This window comes from Alligator sinensis, unplaced genomic scaffold (assembly GCF_000455745.1).
Source record: "Alligator sinensis unplaced genomic scaffold, ASM45574v1 scaffold74_2, whole genome shotgun sequence".
In the NCBI taxonomy this organism is placed as follows: domain Eukaryota; kingdom Metazoa; phylum Chordata; order Crocodylia; family Alligatoridae; genus Alligator; species Alligator sinensis.
In genome coordinates, this window is record NW_005841931.1 from 2,513,055 (window position 1) to 2,533,775 (window position 20,721).

Consider the following 20,721-nt stretch of genomic DNA (forward strand, 5'->3'; position numbering starts at 1 on the left):
AGCAGCCCTTTGAGGGAAGGAATTGTTGTCACTCACCAGAAAAAATGAGTGACTTGCCCTGGGTCACAGGGAAAACTTGTGACAGAGCTAAGGTTAGAAGCCAGATCTTCTGAGTCCAGTTACTCCATCCTAAGCCATTTTCTTTCCAAAGGCTTGGTACCATTCATCAGGAGGATCAGAACTGAAATAGTGAGGGAGGCTGCCAGTTTGGATGAAGGCACCTTCTAAAAACTGCGCATGCTGACTTTGTGTCTGACTCAGGTCACTCTTGTTAGTGCCTCTATTTCAGAAGCAACCACAAATTTAAGAGCAGTGCAGCAAATAAGTTTGAGGTGTGGGAACCCCCACCTAATTAACTATGCGTTGTTTTGCTGCCTCACAGATGGTGTTTTTTGGCTATATGATATTCAGTATACTCCTTGGATTGCTAGCTGACAGGTACGGTCGCTGGAAGGTGAGTGAGTGTTCTCAAACTTTCCATTTTACTTACTATTAAGTGTTCAAGCCAATCTCACAGGAAAACTGTAACAATAAGATTGGCTTTTATGTGACTCTTGAGATGTACCATACTCTTTACAAGCATAACCCAAACAATCCTCTCAACATCCCTGTTGTTATTTTTGCATACCCTTGCCCAAGGACACAAAGTGACTCACAGGCAGGACTGGAATGCAATCTGGGGCGATTTTTCAAACATGGGCCCCTAGTTATGCCTCCAAAAACATAGAACATGGTGAGCACCAATACAGGATGTGCAAACTATTAAAAAGTTACTACCCCACTTCTGTACCCCATGTATTTCCAGTATTAGAAGTGTTTCCAGGAGACTGGTCCCTGGCCCCTTTCAAGATGGGAAACCAGGCTCTATGAATGTAGACACTGGTGACAGGGAATCTAGACTGTGTACTGTAGTTGAGTAGTGGGAGGTTGAAGCATTTAAAAATGAACAAGGTAACATTAACATCAACTGGATGCAAAGCTGTGGATCTTTGGCTCTTTTTGTTTCCCCTTCAGCTTGCTCTAAAGCCCATTAAAAGACTTGTAGCATGAGTTTGCACTGTGGTAGCTGTATGCCCAGTCAGAGACACTCCTGAGCATGCCCAGCCCACCCATTCCTGCTCCAAACCTAGAAATGTGGTTGTAAGGCCACTCCAAGGTTAACCCAATGGCCACTCACAAGTACTCCAGAGACTGAGATCTCTGAGTAGCCTTAGGGCAGGGGTGGGCAAAATGCAGCCCGCGGGCCAGATGCGGCCCACCAGGCCATTCTATCCAGCCTGCGAGGCCCCTAAGAAATTTAGAAAATTAATATTTATCTGCCCCTGGCTCCCTGTCATGCAGCCCTCAATGGCTTGCCAAAACTCAGTAAGCGGTCCTCCACCCGAAATAATTGCCTGTCCCTGCCTTAGGGGGACACTTCTGATGGATGCCTTTCCAGGTTTTAAATTTGTGGACAGGAAGAGTTGAGTTGGGTCTGTCTGGAAGCATTTCTGCCAGGAGACATGCTGGCACTATGGTATAAATCAAGGTTGCCAACCCATGACACATGCCAAAAGTTGTACGTGGCAGTCTGGGAAGGGAACATGCAGCATAGCAGCAGATATAGCAGGAAGCAGAAAGCAGAGGAGAATATTAGGCTGGGAACACAGGTCTGGGAGCAGAAGGGGGAGCAGCAGACGGGTCAGGGGAAGGGGATCAGAGTGGCACTTGGGAAGGGTGGGCAGGTAATTTGTGACACATCTGCCAAAAAAAGGTTGGCCCCAACTGGTGCAGACAGACCCGTAGAGACATCAGCTGGCTTTGGATCAGGTGCTTTAAGAAGCCAGCTTGGAAGAATGAGACTATGGAATTTTTTGTGCCAGCTCAACTGGAGGTGGTGCTTACCAAGCAGAAGCGTTTGCCCACCGCTGTTCATTTCAGCAGACTCCCAGACACCTGCACTTGGAACGTTTGAATGGGGTCTGCTGATTTCTGTTTTACTAACAAATACCTGCTTAAAGTGCTCTCTTGAACAGGACAATATCCTGGATTGGGGCTTAATTTTTTTTCCATTCTGACCTCTCCCTTTCAGATTCTGCTGATCTCTTTCCTGTGGGGGGCCTATTTCTCCTTGCTGACATCATTTTCTCCATCCTACATCTGGTTTGTTTTCCTCCGGGCCATGGTGGGATGTGGCGTGTCCGGCCATGCACAAGGGTAAAGTTGTACTTCGAGCATTATGGCACTCATGGCAGCAATAAGTATATAAAAATCAAGAACATCTGGTATGAGGGAGAGGTTGTCTGAATGCTACCTATGTCCTACTTGACTGGTTAAGTGGCATTTATTAAGTAGATAATATGTTTTGAAATTGTGTGTGTGTATGTGTAGGGATGGGGAGGGTAGGAGAAGGGATAAGTGGTGAGGAAAACAGCAAAAAAAAATAAAATTGGGGGGTCAAAATGCTTATCTCATTGAAATTTTCCAATTGGTGTGACTGATAATCAAATTAATTTCACTATTATGAAACTCAAAGGAGAAACAATCTGTAAGAGATGTTAACTCATAGCACCCAGACTATGAATTACTTTGAAATGATTTTGTTAGTCTGTTAAAAATAATGTAATTCTTTTAAAGTACAGGTTTCCCTTAACAACTGCTGGGGTTAGGTTCCTGAAAGTTCCTGTGTTCGGCAAAACCATGGTTGGCAAGACAAAAGGCTTATGGGAAAAACAGCAGGTGGCAGGCTGATGTGCAACCACAGAAAACCATGTTACTCAAAACTGTATACCGTGGTAGCCAAAATGGCATATAGAGTATTAAGCATGGATACTCAAAACCGTGGTTGGCAAGGGAAACCTGTATACTGTTCTATAGGGTAAGAGGTCAGGCCATGGTAGCCTGTGACTGGTTCAGGCTAAAATTTCATAGGCCTGAGGAGCCATTAGCTCTTCTAGACTTAAGTCCAGATTACCATCTTTTCTCAGATATAACACACATCTTTTTCTCCAAAGTAGCCCTTCAACATTAGAGTGCACGTCTTAAGCGGGGAAGCTCAGGGTGGGAGGGGTAGGGGTGGGGTTGGAAAAGAAGCCTGCCTGGAGACACTACATGCCGTAGCTATTGGCTGAGCATCGTAGCTTGGACTGAGGCATCAAGTGAGCTGCAATAGTATCTTGATGAGGCTAGTGATGTGGAAACAACACTTTATTTATAGGAACTTATATAGAGAAGTACTTATAGTATAGAACTAAACATTTTGCTACTGCCCTTGAATGTGTCTAGGGCCTAACTTTATGTGATACAGAGTAAGCCAACTAGAAACATAGAGTATCCAGGAAGTGTGGCAAGCCAAGAGGCAATCTGAATGAAGCAGCTGGCACCAGGAACTTCCGAGTGCCACACTTCCTGGACACTCTATGTTCCCATTTGTCACGCAGTTGGCCATGACTTTGAAAAAAAACATTTTTTTCTACATTCTGCCTTCCAAAAAAGAAGATTTGGGGGGGTGGGAGGGGGAAGAGGAAGGAAGAGGAAGGGACATGTTATATTATGTGAGAAAATATTATAATATATCCCATAGCATTACACTTGGCTTCCCACATACTGATCCCTATATACTGTCAAGGTGGAGGAAAGGGAACTCAACAGAGAGACAGTCAGCAAGAGGCCTCTTAAGTGGGGGAGGAATGAGCAGGAATTAAAGGAAAATTCCCATGTTGTCTTGAAGGTAATACTTCACAATTTCACTGAACCTTGCCAATCTGACTGGAGGTTTATATAGCAATTCCCCCCAAAATTATGCAATCTAGAAAAGAATGGGACCAATACTTTACATTACATATTAATGAGTGCATTAGTAAGTGTACAGACAAGGTTCTTTGGTAAATCTGATATCCTTCTTAGACCAACTCAAATAGTTAGTAAGTGTATGTTTTATTAAGGACATATATAAATGGCTAATGGCTATTGAAAGGCTACTCAAATGTAAAAAACAAACTTTGCTCTATGGTTTAAATAATGAATAATTGGTTTAGTAATATACACAATTTCCACTGAAATGTAAATTGAGAGCAAATTGAGGAACTTCACTGTTACATGTTTATTGACAATGAAATCTAAAATTGATTGAGCTGGCACCTTATTTGTATATAGATTGTCATTCTCTTTGTGTGTGTGTGTGTGTGTGTGTGTGTGTCTATGTTTCAGGCTTATCATAAAAACTGAATTTTTGCCTACAAAATACAGAGGATATATGTTGCCCTTATCTCAGGTAAGATTAGGTATGTTACTAAATCTCCTAGACCAGAATCCCAGGAGATTTTGTGTGTCCAAAAATTCTGGAACTAAAATCTCAGCCTACTTTAATGAGTTCCAGAATATCTGAATATGTATTGCACATAGTGTTTATTCTGAATTATTAAACACATATATTTGGGTGTGGGTGTATATGTGTGTGCAGAAGAGAAGCAATTTCTTTTCTAACAATTGGATGCTCCATACATTGCACTGAGACATTGATTGATAGCTGACATCCAACCTTTTGCTTACAATGTTTATACATGTGTTGCCCACTTCAGGAAGACTGACATTGACAGGCTGTCAGTCAGGAGTGAGGGCCAACAGCTGAATCAGTTTCCTTGATAAAACTATATGCATGGCAGCTAAGAATTGCAGAAAGAATAAGTTTAATGTCACGCTTCACCTAGGGAGACTGGACTCCCAGTTTGGAACTATCAGCACTAAACTGGGGGCTGGTCCAATGTGGTTTAATTTTACGCTCCAGCTTTTTATATATTTGTAAACCAGAATTCAAAACACATCTCAGATTATAAGAAGTTATGAATGATGTGGTCTCATACTAGTTGTATATGTACACCAGGCCTGTGCAAAGTGGCTAGTATTTGCTTCGGATTCAGATTCAGCCAGTTCGGGGGACAGCGATTTAATTTGGTGATTCAAATCACTGTCTCAATTTGATTTGGCCGAATCAGCCAGGCCAGGCCCATCCCCCACCCCTCTCCCAGCCCAGCAATGGTTGCCCCAGCTCCCAGCACTTGGAAAAAAAAAAGCTCCAGCTCAGTGGGTGCTGCTGGGCAGGGGGCAATCCCTGCTGCCCCCCACTGCCCCATGCTGCATGAGGAGCTCTGCACAAGCCTCCTGATGCCCCCGTGCTCCCCCAGCCCTCCCCAAACAGATGCCTTGCATGGGCCAGCTCCAGCCCTTTAAGAAATAAACAAAACCCCAAAAATCCCTAGGACTCACCGCTCCTGGTGGCGGGGGGTGATCCCTCTGCACCACGTGGGGGGCTTTGCACAAGCCCTCGAAACCCCGAGGCCACTGCAGGAGTGGTGATTCTTCCAAAGATTTGGAAAGCTTTGAATCGAATCAGATCTTTTAATTGGTCCCCTGATTCAATTTGGATTTGGAGATTCAGCCACCAAATTGGGCCGAATCTCCTCTGAATCGAATCACCACCCGAAGCTTCGCACAGCCTTAATGTACACATCAAAACATGTTCAAAAGGGGCTTAAACAGGGAAATTCTCAAAGAACTGAGAGTCAGGAGTGTGCAGTTTAATACTTGCAGGTTAGGATTGGAATAATTGTTACTGCTTAACAGGAGCAGAATAAGACTAGAGCTCCTTGAATTATTTGTGAATGTTTTATTCAATGGGTTTAAGGCCTTTCCTGTAAAGCATTCTTGCTGCTTATGCATTTCTCTGATTTTTCTACCAATAGTTTACAGAGATAAATGTTGACCTCTGCCTTGCCCATGGGTTTGGTGCCAATGAGTGTTTGATTATCATGTGATTCTCTACTTGACCCACAGGATTGATCATTGTTTCTCATTTGTCATTTTTGGATTACCTAAGATTTCTAAATAAGAGCTATTCTTTACTTTTGCTTGCAGATTACCCAATAACAGAGTACAGTCTTCACAACTTGGCTTGCTGTTTGCCATTACTTAGATCTTGGATGAATAGGCTTCCAAATATAGAGCCAGATTCTTCCTTGATGTAAATTGGCATTGATTTTGATGGAGCCAGACCAATGTACAGCAGTGGAAATCTGGCCAATTATTTGCACAGGTGTTCATGACTGAATTATCTACTGCTATAGACATTCGTACGAGAAAAAGTTTGTTTATATTAATGTTTGAGAGTGAGCTAGTAAAAAGGCTCATGAATCGCAGCATCAAGGGACTTTATTTTGCAATAATAACCACCCCTGGTTATCTATATTCATGCAGATTGGAATGAAACTATCCTGAGCCTTTGTCTCAGCTCTCCCCTAAAATTCAACTGTGTTGGCAGTGCACATGCTGGTGGAGTTTGAGCCATATCTCTCCCAGAATATGAATCTATAGTGGGAGAAGGCTGCTCAGACTGAAAGAGAGCACAGAAGGTTGAAACAGACCTGCCACCCTAATTACTTCCTTTCTCCTAACCTATGGCTTTCTCTTTGAAAGGTGTTCTGGTTGGCAGGTTCCCTATTAATTATTGGATTGGCATCAGTGGTTAACCCAACCATAGGCTGGCGCTGGCTGATCCGAATTGCCTCTATTCCTGGTGTCATTCTTATCCTTGTGTTTAAGGTAAGGAAAAACCCTTCTGCCGTTCACCCAAAAGGACACAATAGGTCCAGAATCTCTAAGTACACTAAGCCAACATTAGGTCCTGTTAGCTTGACCCCACCATTGCCCCTCTCTCCACCAGAACCCAAAAAATCCTTGCATGGGGATAGACTTGAAAAGACCCAGGTCCTTTGTAAAGTGCTAGATTTGTCACCAGGAAGGTATTGCCCCCTCAAGGAATCATCTTCTTGCAGCTTGGCTGCTTGTCTGGCATCATTCTGCCCCACAGCAGCATCCCACGATCAAAACATGCCAGTCCCTTGGATTCATATAATGTCTTCTACCATTTATGATGAGAATTAGGGAGGGCATATATACACATACATGAGAATAGAGTGGGTGGAATCTTTCAGGGATCCACAGGAATTAAGATCTTTCTGCAGTTCAGACCCTAGGAAAACTAAAAATCCATTGCTGTGAGCCTTGTTCACATCTTTCTCTTCCGAGGAATAATTCACAAGAAAAAGCATACCAAACAAAATGTTGCAGGGGTTTAGGTTGTAGCCATGTTGGTCTAAGGATATAGGCAGACAAGGTTCCTTGGGTGAATTTGATATCTTTTATTAGACCAACCCAAATGGTTGGAGAATAGTTGTTAAGCAAGCTTTCGGGTTCAAAAACCCTTCGTCAGGCTCTCCAGAATGTCCATTAAGCAAACTTACACTAGCTACATTAAAACTATTTCACAGTGCAACACACACATTTATACAAGTTAAACAAAAGTCAAAGGGATTTGGAAGCTGCAGGCTGAAAGAAGCAGAGGAGAGAAAAAGGGAAAATGTGAGTATTGATGCTCAGAAGGTGTTTGGATGATTTGCTTTAACAGCCCCTTCCTCCAGTCACTTTGAGAGAAAATATATTGGATTTTGCAGGCCAAAAAGAGAAAAGTAGAAGACATTTATAAAAACAAATGCTTAGAGTGGAAATGATTTTCAACCTTATGCCTTTCAGAACACTGACTCCACAATTATTTGCTAAATGGCAATTTTAGGGCATTTATTGTATTTATTTCAATATGAGTAATGCATTATAGTATGATCAGGCACAATGATGACTAACGTGAAAATAAGGACTATGCATATTATAATCATCACTGGCATAAAAACTGCATACTGTATATTTTAGCACAGACCCTTTGCAAACTTAAATTTCTACCAGTACTGCCAAGCTATACAGTATGCCAGATCCATTCAGACATATTCAGATCCCTGAAGGACATTGAAAGAAACACTACATACTCTGACCTCTGACTCATAACAACCTCTCTCTACCAGAGAAAAAGGCCATAGAATCTCTAAGATCTAACCACCAAATAGTAATAAAACCAGCAGATAAAGGAGGAGCCATAGTCATCCTAAACCGTGAGGATTACATAAAGGAAGCCAACAGACAGCTCTCTGACACCACCTACTACAAAGAACTACAAGAAGATCCTACTCCCCTTTTCACCAAAAAACTCAACAATACCATCAAATCATTTCCACCAAGATTACAAGAAAAACTACAGACCTTGATCCCCCCGCTACCTAACCCAGGGACTTTTTACATGCTCCCTAAAATCCACAAACAAGGGAACCCTGGCAGACCTATCATATCCAACCATGGGACCCTAACTGAGGAAATATCAGGTTTTGTTGAATCCATCCTAAAACCGCTTGTCACCCACAGAGCAAGTTTTGTCCAAGACACCACAGACTTGCTACGGAAACTTAAAAACATAGACCACCTTCCCAGGAACACACTCCTAGCCACCATGGACGTTACCAGCCTATACACCAACATCCCACACCAGGATGGCATCCATGCCTGCCTTACATATCTACAGGAACAAGATTACAACCCAGAATACAGACCCAAAGATATCACTGAGCTTATACACTTCATCCTCACACACAACAATTTCACTTTTAATAATCAACACTTCCTCCAGATGATGGGAACAGCTATGGGCACTAAAATGGCCCCACAGTATGCCAACCTTTTTATGAGCCACCTGGAAGAAGACTTCCTCAAGAACTGCACCATCAAACCCTTGCTGTACTTACGATATATCGATGACATCTTCATCATTTGGAGTGAGAACCTGGAATCTCTACTTGAGTTCCACCAGAAATTCAACAGTCACCATCCCTCCATCCGACTTTCTTTAGAATACTCCAACACCAACATCCCCTTTTTAGACACAAGGATCAGTATCCAGAAGGGTAAAATACAGACCACAGTATACAAGAAACCCACAGACCAACATACATATCTGCACAGAACCAGCAATCACCCGAAACACACCAAAAAAGCAGTGATATACAGCCAAGCCCTCAGATACCACCGCATCTGTACTGAAGAGAACACCCGGGATTGCCACCTCACCAATCTTAAAAAGGCTTTCACCCAGCAAGGACACTCCTCCAGAGAGGTAGATCGCACGTTTGAAAGAGCCACCTGGATACCACGTGAAGAACTGCTGCAGTACAGAAGAAAAACACCCACAAATCGCACACCGCTGGTTATGACCTATCACCCATCCCTTGAACCTGTACGGAAAATCCTCAAAAAATTGCAACCCATATTAGAAAAAGACCCTATTCTTAAAAAGATCTTCCCAGAGCCACCCATCCTAGCCTTCAGACAAGCACCGAACCTCGCCAACCTCATCACCAGAAGCAAACTTCCTCAACCCCAGAACACACCAAAAGGATCCAGACCGTGCCATGACAAGAAATGCAAAACCTGCCCCCACATCTCCACCACCCCCACTATTACTACACCCCACAACAGAGCCATCAGCATCCCAGGATCTTACAGCTGCACCTCCAGGAATGTAGTATACCTCATCCAATGCACCAAATGCCCTGATGGAAGATATGTAGGAGAGACCAGACAACAACTGCGCACCAGAATGAACGCACACCGGAAATCCATCAAAGACAGAAACACCCAATTACCGGTGGGGGCACATTTCTCACAGGAGGGCCACACTCTCTCCAATCTCTCAGTCCTGATCCTCAAGGGAAATTTACACAACACATCCCAGAGACGAGCCTATGAGCTCCATTTCATCAACCTGCTGGATAGTAGAGATCAGGGACTAAACACAGACATTGGATTTTTGATACATTATAATCTGCCTGGCAACTGACTCCCCAGCCCAGCCCAGCCCCTGGCTTCTTTACTTTTCATTCCATCCAGGAAGAGCACACACCAACTGCTGCAGCTTCCTGAGCCTGACGAAGGGTTTTTGAACCCGAAAGCTTGCTTAGTAACTATTCTCCAACCATTTGGGTTGGTCTAATAAAAGATATCAAATTCACCCAAGGAACCTTGTCTGCCTATACCAAACAAAATCAGCTTTTTGCCAGATTGAAGTTGCCTGGTATTCATTATTTAACTATATAAAATGATATGTCTAGATCAGGGGAACATTTGATGTCCACGGCTGTCTGTGAACAGTTCTGTATTTATACCATTATTTGAGGAGTATTTATACCATTACTAATGCTCTTTGATTAGTCAAATAAATAAGAAGGAAGTTAAAATTCAGGTTTCTGATCAAATGAGTATACATGTACATCTGAGATGACTACGTATGCATTCAAATATAAATGATAATTTCTGTAAATACCATGGGTCTTTGGAATTTAACTGAAAATTGTGTAATTCAAGCTAGACACCATGATTTTTTTTTAGTGGTAATACCATAAAAGAGGCAGAAGCACAGTGAATGAAATTCTTTAAAAAGTTCAAACAAATGTTTTTGAATGTCCGCCCGATTCTGCTCTTTATTCCAATAATATGCCTATTTTGTGATGCATTTGAGGGGTGACTGAACCATTGTGGTGAAACCAATGCCTCCTAGTTTTGCCTGTTCCATGATTTTAATGCAGAATCTATTTGAAGCTTGAGAATTTTTTGTTAATAGTCCCATATTAAAAATGTAATGAGGTCGAAGTATTGTTATAGCTATGATGGTTCAGGAAATGTACAAAAGGTAAGGGTGTTTTGTCATATCTTTTATTGGACCAGTTGAATAGTTGGAAGAGATGTTGGACAAGCTTTTGGGCACTAAGTACCCATCTTCAAATATGAGAAAGATGCAGATACAGGCTGAACTTAACAACAACAACAAAGATTTGTGTTCCATAGTTACACGGAGTTAAAAACAGACCATTTCCTCTGTATCTGCCTCTTTTTCAGATCTGGAGAAAAGCACTTCATATGCACAAGCTTGTGCAAAATCTCTCCCCACTATACAGTTGACCCAATAAAAGATAACACAAAAAGGTCTTACTTCCCATCTTAAAATGTTTGAATCAAGTTACATGTTTCATTAATACTATTACATAAGTATTTTGTCTGGTTTTAAAACATGTCTTTTATTTTTGTTTATTGAATGTCCTAGAATTGCTGTGTAATGGTGCTTGTTTTCTCTCTCCATTCTGTGAGAACACTTTGCAGATGTGCAAGGGATTATTTCTATCCAAAGTCCTTACATGGCCCTATTAATGTACTGGGCCAAGTTCTCAGTTTGAGTAGATCAGTATTGCTTCCCTGAATGATGCTACACCTATTATAGTATCCTACTGTACTGTTGCTGTAGGAGAAGGATGCTTTATATCCAAAAACTTGTCAACTTCCTCTGCCAACTGTATGGTTGGTTCAATAAAAGATAACACAAATAAAAACGCTTGACTTTGCTACATGTATTTATAACCACTTAGTATCTAGCTTGATGTACATTCTCAGTAGAGTGGAAAACTGAACCTGGTAGCTCAGTATTGACCTCAACCAGGGTGGCGGGCTATTTGGGGTGCTGCTAGAGCCTTTGAAGGGTGCCACAAGGTGTGAGGCAGGCTAGGTTGTTTGGGTAGAGGTGATGTCTTTTATCAGACCAACTGAGTAGTTGGAAAAAAGTTCTTTGCAAGGTTTCAAGCACAGTCATCCTTCTACAGGCATAGAGAGTCTCTGATTGCACCTGAAAGCTTGCAAAGAACTTTTTTCCAACTTCTCAGTTGGTCTAATAAAAGATACCACATCTACCCAAAGAACCTTGCCTGCCTATGTCCTTAGGCCAACATGGCTACAACCAAAACCCCAGCAACAAGGTGTGAGGAGATAAGTGAAGTATAATGAGACAAACCGAAAAGCCAGGGTACCTGGATGATGTCCCACCCCTACTGCCCAGCCCCTATTCAGAGAGGTAAGAACTGTAATATATACATTAGTTTTTGAAATGGAGTGACACGTAATTCAAGTTATAGAGGGGCGCCTCAAGTCCAGTGAGGGGTGCCCCGAGTTCAAAAAGTTTGAGAACCAGTGCTGTAGATAGCTGAAAGAAAAGAAAAAGAAAAAGGAAAATCCAGTCCGTAGTGGGCTCAATTCTACTTCCCATAGGTTCAAGATATGAAACATATAAAACCTCTTCCTAACCAGCCTGTATTTGCAGTTCATTCCAGAATCTGCCCGGTTCAACGTATCCATTGGAAATAACAAAGCGGCCATTGAAACATTAGAGCGGATTGCCAGGATTAACCGCTCAGTAATGCCCGAAGGGATCTTGGTGGAGTCTGTTAATGTAAGAGATAAAACATCTTCTATGATGTTGTTGGTTGGATGGGGCCAAGGAGATAGAATTATCAGGATTTTAGGGGATGGGGCTAGATTGCTAAACTTCTGCTTTTATTCTGAGCTTTTCTGCTGTGTTGGGTTTCATTCCAGTGGAGTATTGAATGGTATGAGGCAGAAGACAGTGTTTCTGTTGGAGGTGATAATCTAAACTACTTTACTTGAAAGGACTTATTTTTTACAATCACCTTCTTCATTCAAATTAACAGTGTTGGGAAGCAGTTTGCTATTGTGTCCATGAAAAAAAAAAGCATTCAGGAGAGCACTCTTGAGTTTACCCATTGACATCCCCAAGACTTTTCCTACAGGCTGACAGATCTGAAGGCAGGGATCTCACACCTACCCTCTCCTTGAAGAGTGGTTTGTTAAGAGGCCGTTTTCCTCAAAGGGACTTTCTAGGGTACAGAAATAACCAATACCTTCATGCAAGAATGTAGTGTTTAAGAGAACGCAGGGGGTGCATCCAGACAAGTGCTCACCTGCGGTTTGCGGCACCTTAAACTGCAAACGGGCACGTGCAATTTGCAGCACGGCATCAAAATGTAATACCAGCAGCTCCAGGTATAAAAAAAACTGTGCCAAAAAAGCAGCATGGCACATGCTCCAGGATATGCACCAGCAGACATGGAGGCTTGGCCCTTCAGGGAGATGCTTTGGCTGCTGGCCAGAGTGTCTCCCTTCCTTTAGGTGTCCCCCAGCTCCTCCAGCATGATGGGAGCTGGGAGGAGTGGGGAAACAGGAGTTTCCCCAAAGCAGGGCAATTTGCCCCACACCAAACTGCATGTGCAGGGGTGTGTACAGCGGCAAAAAGTAGTGGCACAAGTTTGTGCCACTATTTTTTTCCCTGCTGCAAGCGCACACCCCTGCATGTGGGGAAGTACTTGGGGAATCAGTATCTCATCTCAGGGAGAGACCACGGCTCCAGGAAATAATTCTGGACATTTCCAAAGATTGGGCTTTACCTTGGATCTGAGGAAACTGTAGATTGTTGTCCTGAATCAGTGATTATCAGCATCACCTCTGGTATTAGTGAGGTTCCCCGTGCAGCCACAGGGCATGGTAGCAGCAATTCTAGAGGACATAGTTCTCCATGGGGAGCTGAAAAATGTCCTACTCCCCTTGCAGCCTCAGCTCTCACTTGTAAGTTGGATACCTGGCACCTATTCCTCTGGTCAGTGAACTGACAGATTTGCACCGGGAGGTTCAAATAAGACAATCCAATGTCAGGGTTAGACTGAGCTTAGCATGGCTTTGCACATTGTGCGGGGCTTATATGAATGACCAAATGGTTCAGGGCAACATAGGCAGACCAAGAGTGAAAAGTACTCATAAACTCATTGGAAATGAGGGAAGTCAGTTCAGTTCCAGCACAACAACTACGTGTAAGTCACAACCAGCAACTAGAGGGAGTGGAGCACATGGAAGCCTGCTCTTTACTGATTACAATCAATCCAGACCTACTTGTCAGAAGCAGAGCTGCCATAGTGGTCTGGTTGAGGAAGACACAAATCCAAGTGGCCAAAGCCCATCCTCAAAAATCATCACCCACTTCATTGAGGTCTCTTGTAGGCATGTCTGCTCTTTATCAAGCCCTATAGGCACTTAGATCTGGGACAGAAGTTGCATAAATCGGTTTGAGCTCAATCAGTTAAGTCTGCTACTACATTCAACTAGGTTTATCTTCAACTGGTTTTTGCCATTTTGAAACTGGTTTATGTGCGCTGAACTTCTGTTCTGTTACAGGTTGCGACCAGTTTCTGATCACTTAAACTGGTTTGTGTAATGTTTGTGCCTAGCCTTATTGTTGTCCTTGGCATTTCATGTGAAGTAGTACTGTTGTAGAGGCAAACAATTAGATTTAACCAGAGAAGCCTTCCTTGTGAGCTTAGTTGAATTTCTGTAATAAAATCTTACTGGCTTTGTGACGGCTTTTGTTAAAGTTATGCACAAATCCATGTTAAACAAAGAAAGAAAATTAACTTGAAATATCCATGTGAACTCATCTCCCTGTGGATTCTTTGAGGATTAACTGCCTCTTGTCAATTTTGGGACAGCAAGAATCTCACCCTAGACAAACCAATCCCATAGCTGTTATTGTTAATCTTCCCTTGTATAGCTGTTAGCTCAGATTTTGACACCTGGTAGGTACCATAATCCAAAAGCAAATGTCCAGCTTCAGACTTATGACTCTGTGTCTTTTAATGTCATTTTATATCTTGTTATGCAAAAGGGAACAATGCAAGTGTCAATTAAGACAGCATTAGACCAAGTAGAAACAAATGAGTATTCACCTAACATCTTCTAAAATAGCCTGTGATTCATCCAGTATTTCTATGAGAGCAGAGCCCTGTGCATGTGGGACACCTGTTCAAGGCACCAGGGCTGCACAGGATGGTGGCCTTATTCCCCACCCTCCCCACAAAAACTTAAATACAGATCCTCTCCATGTTCTTCTCTTCAGTTTCTGTGGTCCTTGTGGTGTGGGAGTGTGTTTATGTGTCTACCTTATGCTTCTGCAAACCTGATAAAATCATAACAACAGGCCACATCTACACAAGATGCTGACTGTGCAGTTGTTACTGCTCAATCATTTAGTACTTTTACACACAAGTACTAAATGACTGCACAGTAATCAGCATTACTGCGCAGTAGCATCCCCAACGGCTTTTTGGTGATGCTGACTGCACAGTAGCTTGTTACTACTGCGCAGTAGCGTCGCATCACGCTTTGTGCCATGCAATGCTACTGTACAATAGTAATGAGCTACTACACAGCCAGTGTCTTGTGTAGATGCAGCCACAGGGTGGGAAGGGCCTCTAGGATTGTCTAGAACAGCAGTTGGCAACCTTTTTGGGCTGTGGGCTGGAGTAACCCAGTTCTAATCAGGTGATCCTGACCCAGGACCCAGCCACTGCCACTTTTCCCCGGGATGGCACAGAGAAAGCACCTGCAGCTGGTGCTTTTCCCTGTCCAGTTGAAGAAAACAACAGCTGCTGAAAACCCCCAGTTGTCAAATGCTGATAAAGCCTCACATCTGTGGGCTGGTTCAAATGGCTCTGCAGGCTGAATCTCGCCCATGAGCTGTAGGTTGTCAACGCCTGATCTAGAGTGTTTTAGGGTGTAGACATATAGGCTGCCTATACACGTGCTCGAGGAGGGTCATTTTAATTAAAGCAGTTACCAGCAAGCTGATCTGATTAAAACACCTTATCCTCATGTGTATTAAGCCTCCACATGTTAAAAAATGGCTGTGGGACCTGATTAATTGAGTCTGCTCTGATGTGTTCTAATTACAACATGAACCAGCATGTCTATAGGCAGCCATATTGTCGCATCAGAAGATCAATCCATCTGTGGAACACCTTTTTCTAACCTTTTGCTGCTTCTTAAATAATTTACAGGAAAGAAGAGGTAGATTCAAAGACCTGATGCACCCCAAATACTTGCGAACCACCTTGCAAATATGGATCATCTGGTAAACATGTTTTATTTCTTACTGGTTAATTCTTTCATTTCAGCATCTACACAGCCCTTGTTAAAAGCTGCCTGTTGACTCTAGTGAGAGGTGGATGAGGCTCTAAGAGACTTGAGGTGATATTCAATGTAGCTGGAATAGGAGGAGTCTGAATTGGTTTTACTCTTGCTTTTATACACTTGGTTTTCACAGTGCTGTACCAGCTGCCTCTGTAGCACGGACAAAGAACCAGTGAAATAGGTTTCAAACAGAATGTAATTAGTCATATATTAGCTATGTAGGTATTAGCCAACTTCATTGTCTTGGGAAAATTAAAATGAACAGAAAATGAATTTGATATGAAGTCTCATAAGTAGCCCTCATACACATAAATATATATTTTAAGGCACCACTCTCTAGAATTGTAACACGCTGACAGTATGTGTGGGGGGAGCTCCATGTCCAGAATCTTGCTTTGTCAATCCTTGGATTTTTTCATAATTTTTGTGAAATATGTTTTTTTTCCTTTTCCTTCCTGCTTGCCATGTATATAAATTGTGCTACGTGCTAAGGAACCTTCACATCATCTGTGTTCTTAGTATTCTCTCTGCATTCAGCATACAGCTTGTTGAATAGTTTTAAATTCTGAAACATGCTTCTTCAACTGCCAGGGAAAAGAAATATATAACTCCTTAGCCTGTTTATGATTAGGAGCAAGCTGAATTACTTGGTAATGTTGCGATGAGGCTGCCATCATTAATGCCGTGATTTTGACAGAGAGCCAGGATGCTACATGAGCTTCCCTTGGCAGTGTTAAAATTTGATTTTAAGAGTCACCACACAGAATGGTGAATGAGGCACTGATGTTCCTACACATTGCCAGTAACAGCTCCAGGGTTTGGTTTGGTTTAAAATATTCACTGTTTGTTGCTCCCCTATCGGATCCCACCCCCCCCCCCCCCCCCCCCCCCCCAGCAGAGAAATGAATGTTTAAAAAATGTTTCAGCAAAAACATATACTGGTGTATACTTTTGGCAGCTGCTGTCCTAATCCATATATTATAATGTAGGTCTCAAACAGTTTGCAAATGTTATAATGTGGGTAAAAGAGTGCTTGTGATGATTTCCAGCCACCTCTGGTATAGAACACAGCCTCTATTTACTGGTGTACAGCAATATATCCCACAGTTTAAAAGAAGATGGGGTAGGAGTGGGGAGAAATTTTCTTCAATTGCAGTTGCACGGGGAATGGTGCTGAGCTGAATGCAATTTCACAGACTGGCGTTTGGCAAGGCCATTGGGGTTAACCATCCTAGTCACAGAAGAAGTGCCACAAGATCTTTAATGGCCCCCAAGGAATTGGGCTCTTGATTTTGCATTTTAAACAAACACTTGCAAACTGCAAGACATATGTAGAAGCTTGCATCAAAGGATGTTACATGGCCCAGTGCTGCTGTGCTCGCTTGAGTATCACATTATTCTCTGGGCCAACCATGAAAGAAGCTCATATGCAATGGGCAAAGCTCACCCCTATACAGAGGGCCAGAACAAGTAGTGCATAAGCTGGCCCACTGAAGCCATCCTACCTAAGCCCTCAAACCAGTGTAGGTGGTGCACAAGCCTTAGCTGAGCTTTTCCTGCACTAAAATGAATTCCATCCCTGGGAGAGAGGTTTCTGCCCATTTTACAGATAGGAAACTTGAGAAACATGAAGATCACGGTTACTTATAGAGTGCAAACTCTTCAGATTGGGAACTGGGGACCAGACCCAAGAGGTTAGGTCCGAGTGCTCTGAGGCAGTACCTCAGTACTACTAATAGTAGTAGTAAAAAGACCAGTGCAGTTAAGAAATGTCCGTCACTGAATGACATGCAAAGAGTCATGAGCAGATCCAGTGGGAGGTGCAGGAGAGGGGAGCTGTAGTCACCCCACACTTGCACAGCAAGCTCTCCGTGCTCAGGGGCTCATCAGCATGGCTGCCAGAGCTCATGTTGCCATGGCTCTGGAAACCAGAGAACTGGGCCACCACTTGCCCCTTGCCCACTCCTGAATTCAGTGACAGGGGAAATGGAGGAGACGAACCGCGACATCATTCACCCCCCAGGGTTGTAGAACAGTGGCAACATGGGCTCCAGCAGTAGGTGTCCTGATGACCCAGCTGATGAGAGGTCCCCCATGTGAGTCACACTGCCAAAGTGTGTGTGTGTGTGTGGGGGGGGAGGGGGTTGCAGTTGCCCCCCCCCCCACCAGCTGCCTGGATCTGCCCCTGAATGTTGTAGGTGCAATTGTGTAACATGCAATGACACAGGGTTTGAATTACACTCGGACTCCTGGGGGTGGGGGGGAGGTTTGCAGCAGTGGCAGCCGAAAGCTGGAAGGAGCCGCTGCCACCTGAGCTGTTTAGAAAGGCATGGGGTGGGCCAGGGCTCTCGTCTCTTATGGAGGGGCTTTTGGGGGGCTCTTATCTCTTATGGTGGGGCTCTCATTTCTTATGGAGAGGTCAGCACCCCACCGAGCCTCCCATATTTGAACCCTGCAGTGACAGCCACTGTACTACTGGTTACACAAATCAGTGCTGGGATTCAGATTGCTAAATCTTAATGCTTACTTAAATGTTTTGCATGGTAATTTCCATGAGGTGTTTATACCTGCTGAGCTTTATTCATCTAGAATTTCATGAACCTGCTGTTATTCTGTCCTTTGCATTGGCTTTATTTTTCTTTTTCCCCCACAGGCTGGGAATAGCTTTTGCTTATTATGGAGTCATCCTGGCCAGTGCTGAGTTACTGGAGCGGGACCTGATTTGTGGCTCTCAGGCATCAGTAACGGAAGAATTTGGAGATCATTCGCAGGAAAGCCAAAGCCCGTGTCACTGTCGCTTATTTGCCCCTTCAGATTACCAGACCATGATCATCAGCACAATTGGAGAGATTGCATGTAACAGAAAGTCTATTATCTTTTCTTTCTGTAGCTTTAATACACTGTGCAAAATGTTTAAGTCATTAGATTGACATGAACAAGCATAAATCATCAGTATGATCTGCATGCAATTCATCCTGCATTGCTAGTTAGGGCAAGGCCTGTGCATCACTTCTGTGGGACTCAGCACTTTGTTCCTTCAAGGAGTCATTATTCTGACTTCAGTCCAAAAAAACCACTCAGGGTGAGATCTGGAGAGACTCTTGAGGCACCTCCAGCTAAGTGTATGTCCTAGATCAGTGGTTCCCAACCTTGCGGCATGACCCAAATTAGGGTCATGGGGAGTCCACAGTAGGGTTGCGTTGGCCCCGCAGAGCCAGGCGGAGCGGCCGCGGCCTCTCCCTCAGGGCAGCTGTGGTTTGGCCCACCCTCCTTCTCCGTGGCATGAAGGTTTCTTTACATTTCTTCCAGTCAGAAATTCTGGCTGCAGGGTCATGCAAAGTTAAGGGGGTCCCGCACAGGCTGATTTGCCCCAGTCCCCACACCCCCTAGGGTTGGCTCTGGGTTGGGGTGTCCTGATTTAGGGTCATAGCAAGAAAAGGCTGGGAACCACTGTTCTAGATTATGAAACACATATTACCCTCCTCCTTTCCCAGAGAAGGTGGAAAAGGAAGGTACATCTCATACACTGGAGAATGTCAGGAAATTGAAATTAGATGCTGGTAATGATGCAGTACTCCCATCCTGGAGGTCAGTCTGGAAATGCAAGTCCAGATGAGAAAAAACAAGGAAGACAAGTATGTGTAGCAGCTCCCACCTCCACATGTCAGGTTGCTTTAGCACAGGGGCCTGCCAGGCCATTCGATCCAGCCCACGGGGTCCCTAAAAAATTTAGAAAATCAATATTTATCTGCTCCTGGCTGCCTGTCATGCGGCCCTCAATGGCTTGTCAAAACTCAGTAAGCGGCCCTCAGCCTGAAATAATTGCCTGCCCCTGCTCTAGCACATGCTGGGTCCAGAGCCTGCTGTCTCCACATAGTTTTCACAGAAAGCAGAGGAGAAGCATGCCCACTGCTGTCCTTTCCTATGCATGTCCCAGACTAATCCTCCATCTGTATCAGTCTGCCCCTCACTGTACTTTGACCCTGCTCCTTTCTCCTATGTGGTGCAGGGAAGGGAAACTCTGTGGGAACAGGACCCCAGCCTCATCACTTACTTCTCTTGGTGGTTCAGGGAGCTCAGATACTGTGTGGTGGGGGAGTTGGGAGGAGTTGTCTTGAGTTAGCTACTGGAAACATGAGACATGCATAGGTGTCTGTTCTGGGGCTGCACGTCAGATACCTCTATTCACTCAAGAGCCAATGCCTGGAGGGCTCTTTTGCATACATTTTGGGATTTTGGTGTATACCTTGTTCTGAAATGTTTTGCTTGAACGGGTCAAAGTGCTTGATTCTTAACATTTTGAGGGCTTTGAGCCCTTGATGACTTGTCCCAGGTCACATAAGCAATCTTTGCTGGTTCTGGGAGTGGACCTCCAGATTCCTTGAGTTCTAGCACACTGCCTCTAACCAAAACACCATCTTTTCTTGCCCTCTCACAGTAGCATTAGCCTGTGATTGATTCACTAATTTGACATCATGGCAGCTCTTGTACAAGAGCAATGTGAGTCTAGACTGTGCATAAAGCAGGCATCATAAGTATAATACAGGAAGGCAGGCTCAAAGACAAAAGTCCTGAAATGGAAAGTAGGATCCTGGTGTTGGGCAACTCTTCTTCTGTTTCTATTACCAGGGGATGATTCCAAGTAGGAAATAGTGAGCAACAAATAAGGTCTAAAAACAGGTAGAAAATCTAACCCCAGTCTGACATGCTTGTTTTATTCTTTTTCCCAGTAAATCCCTTAAATATTGTAGGCATCAATTTTCTAGGAAGACGACTGAGCCTGTCTATAACAATGGGATGCACTGCTCTGTTTTTCCTGCTCCTCAATGTCTGCACGACAAGGTACCTGTACAATTTGTATGCTGGTAATGGTATGGTTGATTGCAGTACCATAGTCAGATGGCAGGGCCTGTTAAATTCTCTGTTTGCTAATCAGCCACTCTGATCATTCTC

At 43.6% G+C, this 20,721-nt stretch overlaps 1 protein-coding gene across 1 annotated transcript in view; it reads left to right on the forward strand.

Moving 5' to 3' along the window:
• Positions 1-20,721, forward strand: part of SVOPL (SVOP like) — a 30,601-nt gene that overhangs the window by 1,937 nt on the left and 7,943 nt on the right. Inside the window, exons 3-10 of the mRNA XM_025198924.1 lie at positions 383-454; positions 2,072-2,196; positions 4,189-4,252; positions 6,451-6,576; positions 12,056-12,184; positions 15,636-15,709; positions 18,422-18,624; positions 20,499-20,610. Coding sequence (XP_025054709.1) covers positions 383-454; positions 2,072-2,196; positions 4,189-4,252; positions 6,451-6,576; positions 12,056-12,184; positions 15,636-15,709; positions 18,422-18,624; positions 20,499-20,610 — 905 coding nt within the window. The remainder of the gene's footprint in view (positions 1-382; positions 455-2,071; positions 2,197-4,188; positions 4,253-6,450; positions 6,577-12,055; positions 12,185-15,635; positions 15,710-18,421; positions 18,625-20,498; positions 20,611-20,721) is intronic.